This window comes from Sinocyclocheilus rhinocerous, unplaced genomic scaffold, assembly GCF_001515625.1.
Source record: "Sinocyclocheilus rhinocerous isolate Xijiao unplaced genomic scaffold, SAMN03320098_v1.1 scaffold1204, whole genome shotgun sequence".
Classification (NCBI taxonomy): Eukaryota; Metazoa; Chordata; class Actinopteri; order Cypriniformes; family Cyprinidae; genus Sinocyclocheilus; species Sinocyclocheilus rhinocerous.
Genome location: NW_015654935.1, coordinates 497,249 through 520,154, shown reverse-complemented (window position 1 = coordinate 520,154; position 22,906 = coordinate 497,249). Strand labels below are relative to the sequence as shown.

Below are 22,906 nucleotides of genomic sequence, written 5' to 3'. Positions count from 1 at the left end.
CACATGCATTATCTTACAAACAGAGATAGTGGACTCTTATATCACTCTAAATGTGCCTTGTTAATCTGTATCTTAAAAAGGCTTATAGAGTTTTACTTTTTAAATCTGTCATAAATACAGCAATTAAAAATACTGAAAGAGTGGCTTGGCTTAGAAGTGGTTGTGTTAATAGCCCTAGGCCTGTTTTCTGAGCCATTATGTGTCTTTATTTTAGAAAATGGTGATATTTTACCGATACTGTATAGGGTTATGTTTGATTGTTAACACCCCTCAAAAGCTCTTGATGAGCAAACTTTCTTGTCCAGTGTTTACGTATTTTCTATTGAAACACGAAGTTTGGGTTTATAAAAGTTTTTAATAGCATTGTTTTAGTTGTGAAGGTGTAGAAGCCCAAGAAAAAAAATCTTCTGAAGGAAATACTTTTAGATCTGATTAGAATTTTATGGGCTGAATCGTCTGTTTTTGTGCCTGTGAAACATGATAATCCTCCACACAACAGCAGTCTTTTAAATTTAAGCAGTCTGGATGTACTGAATGAGAGTGGTCGCTCTCTCATTCACACACACACATGGCCTGTGTGTCTCCTTTTATAGAGAGAGAGAGAGAGAGACAGACAGTCTGCTGCACATCTGGATAAGTCATTTTCCCACAAAACGGAAAGACAAGCTTGTTTTATGTTTTAGAATGTGTAAAACTAAAAAAGAAATGTATTAGAAAGTTTTCCTTTTAGACATGTAAAATAATCATTAAGAAGCATTTAAGAACAGTTACATTAATATTTAAATCACATTCTTTGGAACTGTTCTTTGCCAATTTAAGTTGTTCTTTAGTGGTATGATCCCTGTAATTGGAAACAAATTTCCCAGTGTTCATAAGCTCTAGATAAAGCTGTCTTTCTTGTGACAGAGTAAATTGCTAGTTACTCTTGTTAACGTAAAAAGAGGCTGAAAATTTGTTTTATTGCATTAGTTTGATTGCATTAGATCTCATTAGATTGCATTGTATGCGTAGATCTTATCCTACAAGTATTGAGCCACAATGTTGACCAGTTTTACTTACTAGTACTAAAGAACTTGCTGATGGTCTTCTAGAACTAAAATGTTTGTAAAATAAGACACTCTTTGAGGATTGTGGTTAGGGTTTGGTTATTTGACTTTCTTTCAAAAGCTTGTAATGAGGAAGAGTGTGAAGTCCCAGTGAAACCACATTTTAATATCATTGGTGACTGCTGACCTCAATATTATCATCAGTATTACTGTTGTTGACTCTTTCTAGCACTGTGATTTTGAAGAGGCAGTAGGTACCTGTTAGCCTGGCCAAATTGTGGCCTATAAAGGTACCAAATGACAGTTTGGTTGAATCTGGTGCGAAAGGTTTCCATAAGATGACTCTTTATAAACATGCATTATAATTATGCTTTTGCACTCAACTCCCAGCATTTAGTTTTTGAATGAGAGCTTTCCACAACTTTTTGTAGATAGTGTTTCATCATTTGAGAATATATTGACAAATATATTGAATATATATGAAAATTTTTTCATTTTAAACTGGTTTGCTTCTTGTTTTGTTTGAACTTGTTTATTTTAACAATTTATCAATAAATACACCCGTATTATTCAGCATCAGGTTTTTGCGCTATGCCCTGCAAAGTTAATATTTATTTTAGGGATGTGCATGTATTTGTACCAGAAATTTTCCGTACAGGTCTTTCGGTCTGGCACTTATGTGTACCAAATAAAAGCATTGTTGTTTTTAGAATACATAATCTCACATCTCTCAGTTTTGAGAAATAATATGCAAGAAACTGAAAGAGGGTTTGAAATATCCATCTCGACTGTATGTCTCCCTTTCTCTGTGTCTGTCCCACACAAACCAACTCTTCCATGCTTTTACCCTGTATAACCTTGACAGTTAATACTGTTTTTTCAGATTAATCAATAATATGGTTTCCTGGGGCGTTCTTAAGGTTTAGAATCCAGTATATTGACTGATTACTCTCTTCATTACTGCTCACATGACTCTGCTCTTGGGGTTAAATGATGCCTAGTGTGGGTTTGGTATTAAATGTCTTTGTGATGTCTAGTCATGGTTCATGGCTCTACACTAACATTTTTAGGTTGAGTTAATATGAGACTAGTTATATTTTTTATTTAGATTGTAATATAAATGTTTAAAAACACAATAAAATATATTAAGCTAAACTTCCTTATTTAGACTATTAGAGTAGAAATAATGTCTACATTCCCTCTCTTTGCCTCTGCCTCTCTCTGTCCTCCACTGCAATGCAGCATGGTGTCTGTGCGCATACACTCTTACATAAACACATCCATACTCGTAGGCAGAAAAGTGCAGGGCAGCCGTATCATCCCTTGTTATTCACGGCTGTAGTTATATTCATACTTATCCTGCACACTTTTGCTTTATGTTATGTTGTTTGTATCTTATGTTCCTATATAAAAATATAACCGTAATAAAGCCTTTTGGATTATACCTATAAGCTTATGCTTTAAGTCTGCAGACAATGGGGAATTGTACCACTGGGTTCATATCATATGACTTTTGCCAGGGAGATCTTTTTGAGAGAAAGAATACAAGTTGAATCTAAATGTCAAACTGCAATTGGAATTATTGCATAAAGCTTGCTTGAAGTGTTTAAAGGATCATACATTTCATCTAAATTCATGTAGTAGCTCTGTGTGAGGAGAAAACTGACTGCATTAAGTTAGTCAATCACTCTGAGCGCATTTGTGAACTGATTAATTGAAAAAAAAAAACTTTTATGCTGCCGTTGTGACCTTTTTGAAGCTTGAAAGCTTCATTCCCCATGATTTTGTAAATGCATTGGGAAAAATGACTAGAACATTATTCAAAAATTCTCTTTTTGTGTTCCATGAAAGAAAATCAAACCGGTTTGGAGTAAATGATGACAGGATTTAGTTTTTTGAATGAACTATTCCTTTACTGATAGGAAACACTGCATCAAAATAATGACGATATATTTCAGAAAATACTTTATGGACTATCAAAAAACATGCTCTGCTCACACACTCTCAGTCACAAAGTCTGAGACTCTGATGCAGCTTTTGTGAATTGTCAGGCTAAAGGTTGACCAGACAGCACTCCCATGTATTGTATGTTGCTTGAACATTTATAGTACATCTCATTTATGACACATTTTCAGATTGTGACCTGCCAACCAGCTGCTGTCAGTGTGAACGTTGCATAAGCGCCGACTGCACATGCCTTGAATTGAAGCAGTGATGTCAGATTCAGAGAGGGAGTCAGCAGTTCACAGCATGTGTGTATCATTTCCAGTGGAGGAGGGAGAGGGGAATTCCCAGAGAGAAAGGAGCCGTGCTTCGGACAGTCCTGCAGTGAAACAATGAATAACCCTTTGGAAAAGAGTGACAAATATTGATTCTGATAGGTTAAAAGTTAACTGGAGGTTTCCTGAGACCAAAAACCTTTTCACATGCACACAAGCTGTCTTTGTTTTATTCGCTGAAATGATCTTCTCTGAATTATTATCTTATGCAGAATTCTGAATCACACTTACTGAATCAAGCTTCATGTAATTATGCTTTGGTTTGCTCGTTTAAGTTAAAACAGCTGGTCTTTTATTTGAGCATTGTTCTGATCCATCAGTCCTGAAAGTCCCTTTCTGAGACTTTTTTTTTTTTTTTTCATTTCTCCAGAATGTATTTAATCTTTAACTTCACCAGATTTTAACTAGATTTTACATCCCAAATTGTATTTAGTAAAGTTTATAATTATATAATAGTATTATTAATAAAATATTCTATGTATTAATAATACATATGTATATATAATGCATAATATATTTATATCGTTCATATGTTTTTACTGTATCTGAGGCTACTACTAAATATTTAGAATTTATATTCATATTTATAACTGGAAGAAAAGTGTAAAATTATATATGATGCATAAGCCAAATTTGTAGTATAATTAGCTTTATATAAAAGCTACACATATATTACGTAAACAAAAACTTTTATTTTGGATGCGATTAATCGCGATTAATCGTTTGGCAGCACTAATAAAAACATAAGTTATAATATGTCCTCATTAAAATAAAAAAACGCATGTGTGTGCTTGTTTGGTGAAAGAATGTTATAAATGGAGCATTAGAAGTGAAAGGCACAGGAACAGGAGAAAAGAGTGTCTGTTATGGAGCTTACTGTGGGTGAATCGATGGAGAGAGAGAGAAAAGTGTGCAGGATGAGTGAAGACGTCGGACGGCTTTATTGTCTCTGTGCGGCTCAGCAATTCCCAGTAGAGCTTGAGGCAAAGGAAAATTCTTACTATTCATGGTGGTGCTATTTTTCAAGTCAAATATTTACCTAGTGTTGGATGACTACGTTCCCTTCAGATTGCCGGATAACATTTCAAAAGCCGCTCACAGTAAACACCGCAAAGAGTGCTGCGAAGACACTGCCTGCACCTGTGCTTTGAAAAAAAGACCACAGGTGGCTGCTTATTGTACGTGCTTTTTTATTTATCAAATTTATTATTAATATTATTTATTGAAATAATTTAAGTGCACTAAGTATTTTTCCTTCATACAAGTTAAATTTCACACCCTAAAGGAATCAATAGTAATTTTCACAAACGTGATAAACGCACACAAAATGAAAACTCTGCCATATTCTATTGAGATCACATGACCGACTGAATACTACACACATTTATTGTTAGTATCAGAAACTTTTGTTTGCAGAATAAATGAATTATGCTTGACCGATATACCGTAGTGACCATGCAAACATGAAATAAAGAAAAATGCACATTTAAGTACCTGTTGACAAAACCTAAAGCAACTGCCTTCTGTCCAGTCAGTCACTGACTAAACATACCATGTTTTGTGTTTGAAGGCTTCTCCTAAGGTTTCAGAAAGGCTTACAAGGATATCCAATGATTTAACAAATTCAACTGAGCTCTAAAGATAACCAAGCAAATATTTTGGCAGAATTCTGCTTATTCCTTTATTAGAAATTGAATCAGAAATGTAAAACAATGCACATTTGTGAACAATTTAACTGCTATTCAACTGCTTTTCAGATGATTTTTATTCTTTGCACCAGCTTGGATCAGTGTTATGTATAAAGCATGCCTATTTAATTGGAGCAAGGCTCTTGTGTTATGCGTAAATTATGCAAAGTGTTCTGTGTGACTAACGTCCTGATTGGTCCGTGGTTTTATGTCCTTCCAAATCTGTCCGTGCTGCAGGGATTGTCTGTGCTCTGTGAATCTCTCTCCACTGAGTGTGATCAATACACTCTCTCACTGTGACACACTGATCATCCTCTGAGTGAACTGCTGCTGCTGTGCTTTCATTGGGCTGAAAGGGCAAAAATTACAGCATGTGAGAGTGAGAGCAGTATATTTGTCAGGAAAACGATACAAAGCTGACTGACTTTTCCTTATATGCACCACATTCAAATGATTGGGGTCAGCAAGATATTTTTGAAAGAAATCTCTTATGTTCACTGAGACAACACCAATTTGGTCAAAAATACAGTAAAAACAGTAATATTGTGAAATAATATTATAATTGAATATATGCTTTTAAGATATTTTGTAATGTAATTTATTCCTTTGATGGCAAAGCTGAATTTTCAGAAGCCATTACTCCAGTCTTCAGAGTCACATGATCCTTTTCTCAATTTACTCAATTATCATTTCTTCTTATCAGTGTTAAAAAAAAAAAAACTTTGATTTGCATGTTGTGTTCACTTGTGTTATCTTTTACTAATATTTAAATTTGTTTGATGATCTGAAACATTAAAGTGTGACAAACGCGCAAAAAAAATAAGAAATCAGGAAGGGGGCCAACACTTTTTCACACCACTGTATATGTTTTGATGTTTTAATTACAGTATTTTACTGTAATAAAATACTAGTTTAATAATCAACCTTATCACTCCAAGTTCTTTTTCATCTTACATAAGACAGTTACTCCGATCAGTATTTCACATCTCTTTGTTTACTTGTTCGGTAAGTAGCCATGTAATAAGTGGGATAACATGCAGTCAGCCGGTCGTTATCACAAAATACACTCCGTCAGTCGAGACGTGATCGCCTTGTCAGGTGGTGTTGGGATAATGAACGGCTGAATATACCAGATTCTTTATTTAGCATGCATTAATCCGAGCTCTGACGGTTCTCAGGGTTTGCATACAGTTTGTGCTCTTTAGGTGGGGTCAGTGCCTGTACACACAGCTGTCAGCCTTTCACTGATGAATCACTGGGGAGGGAAGTGACGTGATGTGAACAGCATTTAAACTTGTGTGTGTGTGTGCATGTGCGTCAGTGTTTTGGACTGTTTTCCTTTGGCTTTCTGGTGCCTTTCAAACGTACACGTGTAGGTAATGCTGTGATTTTATACTAACTCTAGTAAGTGCTCTGTTTGCCAATTGTGTGGATTGAATTCAAATGCATTAACAAACGGCTCCTGAAGGTCTTTAGAAATCTTTTTGACACTGAAATTTGTACATTTATGTAAATATGTGTTATATAAATGTCCTCACTTGGCAATTCAAGTGTGGTAATGTCTGCAATTTGTTTTCGGTCTGTCTGGTGTTCGTTTTGCTTCTACATTCAGTTTTTCCTCATTGTTTGAGTGCTTATTGGTAAAGTGATTATTGTAGGAAATTAACATTTATATGCTTGTTAAACTGAATAAATCATTTTGTCAAGTTTTTTTGTTTTTCCCTTTATAAAAGTCAGACTTTGCTTTTCTTTTACAAAGCAAAAGCAAACAAACAGGTTTTTGTGCGAAACAGGCAGAGTAATAGCATTTAGAATCAGACTTAAATGGATACAAACATGTTAAAACGGAGCCCCTTTTTTTCACCATAGCAGTATTCACTTACATTGGTCTGTCTCTACCCAAGAACATTGTCCTCTCTTTGATTTGTTCATGTGGAGCAGGTCAGTGGAATGCATCGCTACATGAAAGGGAAGCATGTTTCTGCAGTGTCTTCCTAAAGGAGCCAAAGGTTCCTAGAGGAAGGAAAAGCAGCCCATTGTTTTCAGCAGTTGTTTCCATTGGCCGTGTTGATTGGTTCTTTTCCTTAAGTGCTCTTTGAGGATTTTTATGTAAACAGTCAAGGGAACCTGAAGAACATTTTTCAACGTCAACATTTGGGTGCACTTTATATAATTAAAGAGGGTCACATGTAATGCAATTACTCATTTTTATTGGCTGTTCTTGATGGTCGTTTCTGCCTGGCTCATATGTGCACTAATTGCTTCTTGTCTTACATAAAACATATCCTCAATTAATTGTAAGCTTAAACAAAAGTTTAAATATAAATTTAAATAATTCAGTGCTTCACAATTTCCTCTTTTTGTGTATTTGCAGAACGTGACATTTTTCATAGATACATTTCTTTATGGCTCAATTACAAAAGTCGCTGATCTTAAATCGCTACAGAATGGCTCAGCTATAGAAATTAAATGGTTTTTGTATGCCAATAAATGGCTTATGTTAATACGTAAATTATTTTTAAATCATTATTTAAGTTGTGTTTCAATATTTATGCAGTTCAAGATTTATGGTTGACAAAATAACCTTATAAAAATCATACACTACAGTTGAGTGCATGTTATAAGTGCAGAGTGTAGAGTATGTCATTTGGGACACAACTAATGTGACTCTGTCATACTGACGCTTTTCTTTGTTTCTACAGAAGTGGCGCTGAAGGTTCACCTGAGTGACGCTAGCACTCATCAGCCTCTCGCTGGGGTCACCGTGGAGATCTTCACTAACCACACCCCTGTTGCCTCGGATATCTCTGGTGCCGATGGCAACGCCTTTATCAGGTTCCCCTATCGCCTTGGCGACCTTCTTGTAGTGACGGCAACCAAGCGTGGCTACGTACCCAACTCCATTCCATGGCGACCAAGCAGGCTTCCTGGTAATGACCTCATATCGTTAATTCTACATGCTCATTAGCTCTGTTTTACATTTAGATGACCTTTCCTGTCATCTAACGCTCACGTAAAGTTGATTTTAAAAACTAAAATAATTTAATAACACTGTTACATGTCTTTAGCAAATCTCAAAATCAATATCCATTTTTCATGCTGTACATTATAATGTTGCAATGCCTGAATTCACTAGTAGCATTTAAAACGATTGTTTTTAGTGTTTTTTTTATTACAACTATAAGTAAACTATTAGTGTTTTTTTAATTACATTAAAAAATATAAATAGTAAAAACATGGATGTTTGTAAATTTTATGTGGCATCTCACTTTTTTTCTGTTCAACTAAACAGATTCTGTAAATGCTGAAAATTCTTTTTTTTTTCTTTTTTTCAGCATGTCTTAAAGCCTTATTTCTTTGCTTTGATGATTGTATTAATGGGATGGATTACTTCTACTGTAACTCTTGGAGAATGACACATCCTTTGGGTCATTCTGAGGATAGAGGATCTGGGATAGGAAATGAAAACTAGAGTGGAGCAGGAATGCTGAAAGCTGTTAGAAATAAATAGAATGTTCCATTACATCTAATGAGATTAACCTACTAACTAGCTGCAGATGAAAGAAAATGCACCTAAATACCTAAACACAGCACAATCGCGCAGATGTTTCAGGGTACTGAGATTGTTTAGTAATACTTTGTGGAGTGGACAGAAGATCATACTCTTTCTCCCTGTGCAGATTAATAGCAATAATAAATGAAGCATTTTCAGTGGAGCGGTATTGAGATGTTGTGGATTCTGAGCGTGCAGGCCTGGTTGTGACTCATCTTCCTAATTATCAGTTTGTTTGTGTGTTTTCAAGTCTTTTCATCTCTCAGTCTGGATCTGCTTCCTGAGAGGGCTGCTACGCTGATGGTGTACGATGACGTGGTGCAGATCGTCTCTGGATATCAAGGTAACAGTCACACACGTGTGTGTGTGTGTGTTTGAACAGGTTATTATGCTGCCTTTTGTTCTGTAAGTCTTGACATTGTGAACCTAACTCAGTTACGTTTTTTTAATCATTGTTTCGGTTTGTGCACTTTTAATGTTGCTCCCTCAAAATGCAAAAAGACAGACTCAAAAATATCTGTTTAATATTTATTTATTTGTTTTGTTTTGCTTTTCATTTTATTTGTGTTTATGCCTGGCAAAAAAAGAGAAACATGGGTTAAAAGTATTCTTAATTTTATGTGCTCTGTAATGTAACTCTGTAATGAATCTTTAATGGGGATGTACTTTTATTGTTCACACATGACAACACACATACACACAGTGCTTCACTAGGGAATGAAAAGAGTGTGTTAATGAGCTACCTGTAATGGAGGAGAGAGTGAGGGTGTATCTGGAGTCAACGGCCCGACAAATCCCTAGTGTCGTGTGTGTGTGTGTGTGTGTGTGTGTGTGTTTGTACAGGTCAGCGTGTTTTTAGTCATAACATTTTAAACATTCCATTTAACATCATGTTCATATATTGTCACTTTATTGTGCTATGTAAACACTACAAAAATAATTTTTAATCTGTATTTTGGGGAAAACTTTTTAGATAACTAAACCAAGTTTTTAACTAAACCAAGTGTGATTTATTTATTTATATATATATATATATATATATATAAATAAATAAATCACACTTGGTTTAGTTAAAAACTTGGTTTAGTTATCTAAAAAGTTTTCCCCAAAATACAGATTAAAAATTATTTTTGTAGTGTTTACATAGCACACACACACACACACACACATATATATATATATATATATATATATAAATATATATACAGTATATATATATTATTATATATAAAAATGGTTAAAGGGGTTAAAAAAAACTTTAACAGTTACTACTGTTCAAAAACCTGGGGTCAGTAAGATTTTTAGTAATACTTTTATTCAGCACAGATTCATTAAATTAATTGACAGGTAAGATTTTTGCATTATGAAAAAAAATCTGTTTCAAATAAATGCTGTGTAGTTTTCACAAAAAATATTATCAATATTTTTTATTGATAGTAATGCATTGACAATAATAAGCAATGTTTCTTGAGCACCAAATCAGCATATTAAAATGATTTCTGAAGGATCATGTGACACTGAAGACTGGAGTAATGGCTAGGGTGGCCATTTCTATAACACCACAAAGGAGGGCACTGCACTTTACAGCATTCATCAAGCTAGGATAAAAACTGAAAAATAATCCTAAACCAGTGACAAAAACATTTCCATTAAGGGACAATATTTCCCTCCTTAAATGGATTTCCAGGGACTTTTTTTGTTTGTTTGTTTTTGTTTGTTTTTTACCTTTTTAAGGGGACATTTTCTAACCTTATTAAATGTGTAATCTTTCGTGTAAATTTATATACTGATTCAATAAATGTAATTAGAATAATAAGACACTGTAAGGTTGTTACTTATCAAATGAAATCAATATCAACAAAATCTATCTTTTCACTCCAGAAGTGTAACACAAGTTGCATCTAAAATAGCATTTACTGTAGATGTATTTACACAGGTTGTTAAATTCTGTTTAGAGATTAAACAAATGCATTTACACTGCAGTTGACAATTGCATAATGTTACAAGGTTAATGTAAAATATACTAAAAATAGAACTGCGAAATGGTACTTTAAATATAAATATAAAATCACCAAGTCACTGAGTGATCCCTTGATTCACTCATTCATCCGATTAGTTCAAAACGGCTGATTCATTCAGGAAGGAAGCAAGTGACTTGCTGTTTTCAGAACCACATACCAGTGTACTACTCCTGCTATTCATGCCATAGAAAGATATGCTAAAAATAGTAGTATACTAGTATGCAGTTTCAAATTTAACAACTCTCTGTATGAATGGTTTATCAAATCATTGACTCGACTGAATTAGTTCGAAAACATGAACTTTTTTTATTTCTTACATATCTTTGCGTATAGGATAAAATAGTGATCTTAAAAGGTCAAATGTGCATCCGGTAGACACACATGACATTTCGAACCGGAATATCTGACCTAAAACCAAGACGGATGGCCACTCTAGTAATGGCTTTGCCATCACAGGAATAAATTATGTTTTCAAATACACTAAAACAGAAAACAGTTATTTAAAATGAGTGAGCATTCTTTAAAAACATAACATTTTAATGTTAGTGTATATTCTCTGGAAGGTCTTCATATCCCATGCTGATTTCTCAAGTAAATGTATACCGTTTTAAGGATATTTAGACATTTTTATTGGAAAACAAGACAAATACTGATGAAGCTGATGAATTTTTCCATTGAATTGTTTGGGTAACTGTGTCATGTGGCAAGTGTAATGAGAATCATTCTGTCCTGTTGTCCACATGGCTCATGAGACTTCATGCTAATTAAAGCTTTCTGTGTGAGTGTGATAGCACACTGAAATGAGAGGCTGTATACACACTCACGCGCGCACACACACACACACAAAGCAAGAATGAGAAGAATTCGCTTTTCAAACCAATCTTTCACATTTCTTCTTTTTCTGTCTCCCTGTTACCCACATGTGCTCTTTTCTTACACTGTTTTGCTATACTCTTCCTCCTAGCAACCTCTTTCTTTTGGTAACCTGTCCCTCGGTGTTTGTGTGTGATATGTCAGGAGAGAAACATGTTTATGGGTCTCAGGGGAACACTAACACTGCACTCTCACTCAGAGCGTCGCCCCAATCCCGTCCCCTAAAACATTCAAACACCACACGCTTATAACAAAAGCAGAGGACACTGACCGACTTCCAGAGCCTCAGATGCACACGTGCCACAGATCTGCTATTGTAATCCTCTACTTGGGGACATTTATCACACACTATCACCTAACGCTTAGAGGTCCCATCTCCGTCCACCAAAGCATTTTCAAACAAAACACCTCTCATATTGCATTATAGGTGTGTGTGATGTGCATAAAAAGCTCTTCTGAAGAGAAGGGTGTAGCTAAAAAAAAGTCAAGTCTTAAGTGAGACAGAGAAACAATAATGTTTTTCATGGTGATCAATAATGGATAAATGGCCAATAATACAGTTTTACTGTATAGTATTTTGTCTAAATAAATGAAAAATAAAGCACTAAACACTCAAATCAATTGTTTGAAATGCTACAAGTAAATTTAGTAATCATAATATTATAATGTACAGTATGAAATATGAATACTATGGATATTAATTTTGAGATTTGCTAAAGATTACATTTAATGTTGTTACTAAATTATTGCAGTTTTTAAAATCAACTTTAAGTGAGTGTTACATGGCAGCAAAGGTAAACTAAATGTGATATTAAATATCAATATTAAATATCAGTATCGGCTGTTATTGTATAAATGCTAATAGTATTTTACTGGTACTTTTTGTTTTTTTTAAGAAATAGCTTTTTTTTATTCCGAAAGGATGCATTACATTGTGACAGTAAAACATGTATAATGTTACAAAAGATTTCTATTTCTAATTTTTTTCTGTTTTAACTTTTTATTATAACTTTTATAACTTTCTCTTCATCAAAGATTACTGGGGAAAAAAATGTCCATAACCATTTCCACAAAAATATTAAGCAGCACAGCTGTTTTAAACCTGGATAACGATGAGCAATGTTTCTTAAGCACCTGTGATTCAGCTTTTCCATCACAGCAATAAATAACATTTTACAATATATTAAGATAGACATCAGCTATTTTAAACCATAAACTATTTTACCGATCACAAACTATTTGAACTGTACTGTATTGTGCACCCCTAGTACTGAGGGTCTTTATGTTTGTTTAGTGGGGTACTAAGGACCATGTGGGCTATAGCTTAGTCTCATGTCTATGGTATGTGAGATCTGCCACAATGGAAATATAATGACATCACCTCTCTCAAGAGACACACGCTGCTATACCAGCACTCCATCAGCTACTGATCTGTTCCATTTGGAAGGAGAGGGAGAGAGATGAAAAAATGGAGCTGCATGTGTTATGTCATGGATGGCAAATCATTACCCTAATGTCTGCTTATATCTGCCATCTTTTCTTTTTTCTTTTTGTTATGTATGTGTGTGCGTTTACATCTGTAGGTTCAAAGCTGCAGCCATGGGTGCAGTTCCAGAGAAGAGCGTTGAGTCTTCCTTCTAATGCAACCTACACCAACCTGACCGCCTTCTTAACTGTGAGCAGTTCAACACAAGACACACAGTACTTCCCTTACCTGCAGGGACTTCATCCCAACTACACAGGTAACACATGAGAGAGCTGAGGACTAGGGATGACATGACACATAATTTTAGTAGTCATTACTAGTGAAAATCAACAGCAGTGAATTTTCATGATATGTAATGTTATGATATTTTGTCTGTGGGTCTGTATATTAATTGATTGTGACATTGAGGTATTGAGGCAAATATTTAATTTGCATTAAAAGTGTTGTAATGAGGAAAAAAATGTAAACGGGGAATGCTACTTTTTTATTGGAATCTTAAAGTTATTTTCATTCTGAATTGATCAGTTCTGCTTTGAGAATAACAGCTTTTTAAGAGAAAGTTCTTCAGCTCTGAATAAATAATTGTTAAACCATTACAGAACAAGTTCTGTCATCCATGATGATTTATGCTGCAAACATGAGTTCACTTTAAAATTAATGAAATTTATTTTCTGCTGTGGTTGTAATTATAATGGACGGCTTGTTATTTCAGTCTGATACTGTTTTATATGTCTCATTATCAATATTTAACATACAGTGGTGTGAAAAAGTTTTTGCCCCCTTCCAAAAAACAGGAAGGGGGCAAAAACCTTTTCACGGCACTGTAGGTCGCCAAGTAACATCAAGTGTGGATCCAACAATGTATTAAAATAGTTTCCCATACAGAAGTAAAAATAAATGTCCTTAAAATCAAGCACTGAAATGTAGTAACATTACAATAAAATGCACTGATCAAATGAATCACTACTTTCAGCAAGGATGCATTAAATAGATCAAAAGTAACAGTACATACATTTATAATGTTACAGAAGATTTCTATTTCAAATAAATTTTCTTTTGAATGCTCTTTTCATCAAAAAAATAAATATAAATCCTGTATCACGCTTTCTACAAAAATGTTAAGCAGCACAACTGTTTTCAACAATGAAGATAATACAACATTTTCGGAAGCAGCAAAGCATATTAGAATGATTTCTGAAGAATGATGTGACACTGAAGACTGGAGTAATGGCTGCTGAAAATTCAGCTTTGCTATAACAGGAATAAATTACATTTTAAACCAAATTAAAATAGAAAACAGTTATTTTAGATTGCAATAATGTTTCACAGTGTTACTGTTTTTGCTGTATTTTTAATCAAATAACTGCAGCGCTAGTTTCTATAATATATTCTTTATTTGTCTTTTTTCTCACCTTGTGTATGTCTTTTATGCATACTCTGTTTACTTTTCTTTCTCTAATAGGCAGTGATCGGAAGTTCGAGTTGACTCCTGTAGCTGCTATAAGTGTCCATCTTTTGGGAAGTGATGGGGCGGAGCTTCATGTCAGTGAGCCAATCAGTGTGAGCGTCCCTCTTCCCGGAAACAGTGGCTTGAAAGAGAATGATCACATCCCCGCTTGGAGGTTTGACCCTAAACTGGGTGAGTTTATAACACACATTCATCTTATAGTAGATATTCAAGCATTCCTGTTTGGAGCATGTGAACGTAAATCACATGAACCGTTACTAACAAATCACATCTAATGGGTTATGCAATGAATTGTTACGCCAAAGGTGCTGAAGGTGTTTCCTGCCCGAGGCGAGTTTACTGTGTGTTTGTATGCAAGGTTGTGATCTCTTTAAAGCCTTCAGATTTCCTGTCTTCCTGGTTTCTGAGGCGAATAAGTCCAGAAGGAAGTGTTCAAACCTGAGCTGGGTGGGAGTGATGTCGGACTGTTTTTGAATCTTTCTGAAGGAAATTTAATGGAAAGATGTTTCTCAGGTCAAAAACTCAGAAACTCGCTCACACATACAGATCTTTTTTTTTTTTTTAATGACAAAATTTTTGCAACAAAAAATAAGCTATATTTTCTTTGCTTTTAAAGTAGGGTCACCATAAAAAGACTTACCTAGCCAAATAAAGAGACATCGTGTTAAAGTTGCTGATTTTGCTGTGTTTTTTTTTGTTTTTTTTTGTGAGATTTATACAGATTTCCAACAAGGGAAATTGTTCAGTAGGCAAATACTCAGTCAAATAATCAAATAATGGACAAACATAATAAATCTCTTCCAAATCAAATCCAAGGCACAAGGGGTTTTCACACTGTGGCTTTCAATTCTAATCCCAGACTGAGGTGGAATTCACAGGATCTTGTGCCAAAGGGCTTTGAATGTTTAACAGATATATCATAAATGTATTGCTATAAAAATGTTACATTAGTCAACATCTATGGATTTTCTTTATCAACCAAGTTGCTTTGAATTAGTTGTGGATGACAAGCGACGCTGTATTTCTCTTATACTTGAAAATCTGGAGTCGCTTTTCTGTTGTTTTGAAGGCTTGGTGTATCTGCTGGCTTGTTTTAGGCTTAAGTGTGAAGTGACACTGGGACAGTCATCTCTTGATGCTTTATTTGTCTGGAGCGCTGGGTCTCTGTGAGCATACACAGAATTTATCCCGCCATGATCTGACAGACAAAGGTCTTTACCTCATGAACCTGAACTCTGAATATCCCATAATTTCCCTGTGGTACGATAATCATTGCTATAATTGCAGCCCAGAGCCAATCTGGTAATTTCTTCAGTTCAGACTAAATTGACCCATGATTCTCAAAGACAGCGAATTAAAAGTTCTTTTTTTCTTTTACTTTTTCTGTCCTTGCCATAACTGCTTGGGTCACATGAGGTAATCTTTTACAATACCAGTCTTTTGAGACATCCTTTGTTGATTTTGAAAATATGTAGTTGTGTGCATCCCTAAATATATCCACATTTATTATGCATTTCAGTGGACATTTGATGTATTTTTGAATCAATATGGGGTGCTGTGTGTACATTGAGGAAAAAAAATTAACTTAAATGATTTTAGCAAATGGCTGCAATATAACAAAGAGTGAAAAATTTAAGGGGGTCTGAATACTTTCCGTACCCACTGTATATAAAATTATCATGAAAATAGACATTTAACCTGTATATACATGTCTGTGGCTTTAAAGCGGAGGTTTAAAGCCACACTCAGAGTCCTCTGGGGGGTAACGCTGACTGTTGACCGACCGCTATTGTAATTTATGATGCTTTCAACCAATCTGGAGGCTTTGCTGCAGAAGCCTGAGACTCACTTCAGCGCACACACACACCCGCAGCAGGATGGAAGAATCCAGTGTTGTGTGCGAGAGGCAGCAAGACGGGCAGTGATGGATCAAAATATGTGCACACAGGATCTTCAGTGAGTTCTTCCACTCTGTAAGCTCTGATATGTTGTGATTTTGAATGTCTATTCGGCCAACCAATAAGCTGATAATTAATTTCATATTATTGCTGATAACCAATAATAACCAATAAATGTTTGATAATAAAATTAATATTATGTATAATATTTTGTCTGAAAAAAAAAAAAAAAGTCTAAAAACTAAAATGTATTCATTTTTAATGCTAAAAGTGAGTTGAGGCCTCACAACATAATGTATAGTATGAAAAACTGATATTTATTTTGAGATTTGTTGAAAGTTCCATTTAGCAGTGCTATTACATTATTAGTGATTAACTTTAAGTGAGCATTAGATGACGGAAAAGGTTCTCTAAATGTAAAAATAGGGGAAATGAGCATGCAGTGAATGAATATATGTCTAAATCTAAATCAGATTGCGAAGAGGGACAGGGGAGAGACACAGGATGTAGGATGAAGTATTAAGAGAAAACCCTTTCAGAATTCATAACTTCAGGCCTCTTCTCTGGAACTGCTCTGTTATCACTGTTGTCTCCTAGCAGCCGCTCATAAACAGAGCAGAGAATGAGGTTGAAAACAGCGACTTGCACTAACTCGATTTACTCTCTTAGGGCACAGAGATGTAAGCTGCTTTGTTGTCTGCACTCTGCTGTGACACGGGGATAAAGACTAGACTGAAAAGCCCCTGGCATCACGCAGCATTTCATTACACGGTTCCTTTTTTTGTAATAATTAGAGAACTACAATGAAAAATTGTCAGGCTCTGCAACATAGTAAACAAACAAAGTCACCTGGTTTCATATTTGTGTGTTAGCTGCTTTTAAATGCTCACATTTAACACATTATGCTCACTGTGTCTCTGAATCCAATGTAACTATTGTTTGTGCGATTGTGTGCACGTCTATATGTACATATACAGTTGTGCTCATAAGTTTACATACCCCTTGAAGAATTTGCAAATTGTTAATAATTTTCTCAAAATAAGAGGGATCATGAAAATTGCATGTTGTTTTTTATGTAGTACCGTCTTGAATAAGCTATTTCACATAACGGATGTTTATATATACTCCACAAGACAAAATAATATCTGAATTTATAAAAATGACCCCGTTCAAAAGTTTGCATAACCTTGAATATTAATACTGTGTGTCATTTCCTGGATGATCCATGACTGTTTTTATGTTTTGTGATAGTTGTTCATGAGTCCCTTGTTTGCCCTGAACTGTTAAACTGTCTGTTGTTCTTCAGAAAAATCCTTCAGCTCCTGCGCATTCTTTGGTTTTCCAGCATCTTCTGCATATTTGACTGCTTTCCAGCAGTGACTGTATGATTTTGAGATCCATTTTTTCACTCTGAGGACAATTGAGGGACTCATACATAACAATGACAAAAGGTCAAAACATTTACTGATGCTCAAGAAGGCAACACGATGCATTAAGAGTGTAAACTTTTGAACAGGATAATGTGTAAATTTTTCTTATTTTGATTAAAGATCATATTTTTTTCATTTAGTACTGCACTTCAGAAGCTACATAAATACATACATGTTTCCCAGAAGACAAAATAAGGACAATTTATGTTTGCCCCCCCCCCCATGTTTTTCTTTTCTTTCTTCGTCTTCATTATTTAGTCCTTCATAATCCTTCCATCAACATACACTGCCACCAAGTGGCAACAAATTACCCCATCCTCAAATGTGTACCAATTTACATATCCGCTTGGTAAATTCAACATGTGCATTCATTTCACAGTGTAAATGCAGTTAAGACTCTTGGAAATACTTGAATTTGAATCATGAATCCTATTTGAAATGTTCATTTTTATTGGAAATGCATGACAAACCGGATTCAGATCCTGATAGAAGCACTTCCTGTGGTTTGTGTGGTGTGTGTTGGCATAGTTTTAATCCCCGCCTGACCCCATAAACAATTGGCAAAGCATCTAGGCAGAATAATGTAGTAGAAAGTCTAATGAATGCACTGTACGTGATCAATAGAGAAACCTGATAGGATGACAGTAGAGTGTAAGTGTTTTGAGTGTTATCTGCACTGCCTGGTCACAACGCTCGACTCAAATCACCTGCTGACCGCAGATGTCCTAAAGATTGAGGGTTATATTCCCTTTGTGATTAATTAAATTACTGTATTTTGTTGTACTTTAGTTATGATATCGTATTTTAAATATTTATTATACAAATATAAAATGAAATATTTTGAAGTATTAAAGTATTTGAAGTATAAAATTAAGTATTAAATATGTTTTTATATGTGTGTTTTGTGTGTCTGTGCAGGGGCCTGGTTGAAGAGCAGTCTGGGATACATCCAGAGAGAGGGGAAGCAGTTAACTCTTACATATATTGCCCCTCAGCTTGGCTATTGGGTCGCAGCCATGTCTCCCATAAACACAAGTAACACTCATTCATTTCTGGACATTTTTCTATTTTTCAATTTTGTTTAGATGACTCTGCATTCTTTGACCCTTTTATATGGCCATTAATGGAGAGAGGAGCCCGATGGGCAGACATACAAGGGCTTTGTGGCAGACTGAGTTATTGACTTCTGTAGTTGTTTACACATTCGCTGTGCTATTCCTATTCACCAGCTGAGAGGATAATGTCAATATGTGGGTGGATTTCAGTTTGGCATGAAAATAATGTTGAAAAGTGTTATCGATGGATACTGTAGAGTGGAGGTCAGGAGGACAGTGGAAATGTGAATAGGATGGATGGATTCCTCTATGCTGAACACCAAGTATGTATGTTTTGTTGTAGGTCCAGTGGTGGCGAAGGACATTAGCACTTATCACACAGTCTTCCTGCTGGCCATACTAGGAGGCATGGCCCTGATACTGCTCTTCCTGCTCTGTCTGCTGCTCTACTATTGCAGGCGTGTCTTTTTTGTCCGAAGAAGCATAAAGTCTCTTAAAAACTGTGTGCATTTACTGCTAAAATGTAACCTATAGTAACACATAGACAGGATGATGATGCATCATCTGATATAAGGGAAATAAATTGATATGTTAAGAGAAATAAATTGCATATAAATACATATGTGGTATATATATATATATATATATATATGTATGTATGTATGTATGTATGTGTGTGTGTGTGGTCAAGTGGAAAATTTAAGTTTTTCCCTTGTGTTTATGAGAGCATGTTTCTGTGATTTCAGGAGGAAGTGTGCCCGCTTACGCCCTGCCCACAGGAAGTTCACTCTATCCTCAGCTTTAGATGCCTCTAAACGAGACCAGGCTACTTCCATGTCACACCTGAACCTCATCAGTGAGACTCACCTAGACCACAATGGGGCAGAGCCAGACATGCACACACCTATGCTTAAACCCACCCCCTACGACTCCTCCACCAATGAGCTTGCAGCTTCGCACGGCGAGCTCCATAGCCGAGGATCTAACCACTACAAACACTCAGTAGAGAGATTTCCCCTCAAATCGGTTTGTTCAAACAATCCTTCCGAGGGTTATGAATCCCCGGTGGGGCGTGGGGAGTACCGGCGGAGCTATACGTCCATCGTGACTTCATCCATCCATCCCCTCCACATGTCCATCTCGTCCTCGTCCCCCCATCCATTGCAACACACCACCTCTGCAGGACGACTCTCTTCGGAGAGTAAATCAGGCTTGCGCGATAACCGCATAATCTCTCCTGTTTCAGCCCCATCCACAAGTCCTGCCGGATCCCCAGAGCGGGAGCAAGGAATCGAGCGGCGGCCAGTCGACTACATGCTGTCCCGCTCAGTAGACCATCTGGAGCGTCCCGCCCCGCTTCCCCGACCTGGAGCCCTGCTCTGCTGCACCTCCGAATTGCAAGTCAACCAAGGGGAAGAGACCTACCGCAAGGCTCGTCCCACCCTCGTCATCCCTGCCCACTACATGCGACTTCCAGGGACACACCCTCTGTCGGGCCAAGCGCTTCTTTTGCAGTCGGATGTACAGAGCGAATTGGAAAGCATTCAGGCGGAACTCAGTGCGTGCCATCAGCCCCAAGGCCAAGTCCTGCAACCGTGGGGCAAAGGAGAGCAGGAAAGGGGGACGCAAGGGACGGGGGACAACCGAGGTGGAGGAGTTGAGGAGTGGATGTTGCAGACGGCCACTCTTCCCGCTGATCTCTCCATCCCCAACTCGCTCAGTCAAACAGGCCTGGATGTGGTGCAAATGAACGGAGAAGATCAGCTTCTGGCCGAAAAGACTTTGATGGAGCTCAGGGGGGGAAAGCCGCTCCCCCATCCCAGAGCTTGGTTCGTGTCACTGGACGGCCGCTCCAATGCCCACATCCGCCATTCGTACATCGACTTGCAGAGGGCAGGATGTAACAGCAGTTGTGTCGGAAGCAACGACGCCAGTCAGGACTCTGGGGTTGATATGAGTGACATCACACCGGGTCGGCGTTTTCGTGAAAAAGTCAGGGGTAAAACTGAAGTTGGGGCTCAGCCTGCAGTGCCTGTGGTCGGATATACACCGCTAGTGTTTGTAGAGGACTCAAATGCTAATGCGGAGAACAGCGGTAGCCCAACACCAGTCTGCAGCCCTGAAGAACACTCTCTAGGGGGTTTATTACAGGAAACAGAGAGGGAAGAGGAAGACGAAGGGACTTTGTCTCCCCCATTGCCTCCACCTGAGCTTCCTTCACCACCTCCTCTCTCTGAGCCTGTGGTTGAAATGGCGGAGGAGACGGGGACAGATAGTGATGTTTTCAGGACTGAGGAGACTCAAATGCACATGAGCAGCAGCCGGCCAGATAACCTGGTCGTCCCTGATGATGGTGGTGAAGACGAGAACAAGAAGAGTCCGTGGCAGAAACGAGAGGAGCGACCACTACTGGCCTTTAACCTAAAATGACACGCCTTTTAAAAGGATAGTTCATCAAAAAAAATGAAAATTCTGTCGTCGTTTACTCATGTCGTTCCATACCTGTATGACTTTCTTCTGTGGGACACAATTAAAAATGTATTTTTGTCCATACAGTCAAAAACAATATTTAGATGCCATTGACTTTCATTGTATGGACAGAACAGTTGAAGCATTCTTCAAAATATTGTACTTTCACTTGGAGAACATAAAAGACATCATACAGGTTTGGAATGGCATGAGGGTGAGTAAATGCTGACAGAAGTTTCATTTTTAGGTGAACTGTCCCTTTAAGTGCTTCCATCGTGGTCTCTAGCTGGACTGTTGAATGGAGTTGCCTTATGAGCGCAGGTCTGTGCGTGGCTGTTTGCCTGTGGCAATGAAAGCCAAGAAAGCCATAGCACAAATGAATATCGGAGCAGCTCTGCCTCACAACTGTACGAGGAAGAACAAACTGAAGTTTAAGACAAAAAAAACACCTTAAAATACCAATCTAATGCACATCTGCTATGGCTTTCCAGACATACACTTTGAGCAAAAAATATTGCAATCCATTGTATTGAAGGTGAAAAGTTGTTTAAGCTTTATGATATGCTGCTGTTCTTGAGCAATATGACATCTAGTGGCAACACATGTACACTGCAACTACACCTCTTAAGTGTTTCCCAGCACTTATTTTTGAACATTTTATGGGATGACTGGAGGAATGTCTTCCTCATCTTAATGGGTTAAAAAACACATAAAACCACTATAATGGGATCAACAGTCTAAATCTCACCCATTTTCAGTTTTATTGGTATAATAAATTCATGAGTAGAATACAGCTGAAGCTTTGTGAACCAAATAAGTTTACATAATGCATCATTTGTTCTTGTTAATCATTTTGGCTGTGTTGAGCACAGATTTTCAAATGTGCATTTCTTCAACCTTAGGATTACAGTAAGACTTTTGCCAACATTGCTGGTCCGCTTCAAAGCAGCAGACCCACTTGTTAAAGAAAAAAAACCACTATGCATTGCTTTAAACTGAAGGATCATGTAGCTTTATATGCCTCGTTTTTTATTTTAACCACTGTATTTTAATTTAGTTGTATTGTTATTATTATTTTGGTTTGAACTTGCCTTCGCGTGTGAGTGAATTGAAACGCACATTCAGACGAGGGCTGGATGCAACCGCACTCACTCACGTAAACAGCCACCAGCCTTTCTTTCCCAAACTGTCGGGGTTATTTTATTTTATTTTTTGTCTTAAGTGCCTTTCTAATGCTAATTTATATCCATCATTAGATAGCTATGGCTTTCCAGACATACACTTTGAGCAAAAAATATTGCAATCCATTGTATTGAAGGTGAAAAGTTGTTTAAGCTTTATGATATGCTGCTGTTCTTGAGCAATATGACATCTAGTGGCAACACATGTACACTGCAACTACACCTCTTAAGTGTTTCCCAGCACTTATTTTTGAACATTTTATGGGATGACTGGAGGAATGTCTTCCTCATCTTAATGGGTTAAAAAACACATAAAACCACTATAATGGGATCAACAGTCTAAATCTCACCCATTTTCAGTTTTATTGGTATAATAAATTCATGAGTAGAATACAGCTGAAGCTTTGTGAACCAAATAAGTTTACATAATGCATCATTTGTTCTTGTTAATCATTTTGG

The 22,906-nt window shown here is 36.7% G+C and overlaps 1 protein-coding gene across 1 annotated transcript in view; it reads left to right on the top strand.

The window, feature by feature from the left end:
- The window catches only part of LOC107717791 (protein FAM171A1-like), a 24,868-nt gene extending 3,578 nt beyond the window's left edge, over window positions 1–21,290 (top strand). Inside the window, exons 2-8 of the mRNA XM_016524657.1 lie at window positions 7,716–7,943; window positions 8,817–8,909; window positions 13,044–13,202; window positions 14,409–14,585; window positions 18,661–18,777; window positions 19,141–19,255; window positions 19,544–21,290. Of these exons, the coding sequence (XP_016380143.1) occupies window positions 7,716–7,943; window positions 8,817–8,909; window positions 13,044–13,202; window positions 14,409–14,585; window positions 18,661–18,777; window positions 19,141–19,255; window positions 19,544–21,227 (2,573 nt within the window). The 3' untranslated portion in view covers window positions 21,228–21,290. The remainder of the gene's footprint in view (window positions 1–7,715; window positions 7,944–8,816; window positions 8,910–13,043; window positions 13,203–14,408; window positions 14,586–18,660; window positions 18,778–19,140; window positions 19,256–19,543) is intronic.
- Window positions 21,291–22,906: the final 1,616 nt, after the last annotated feature.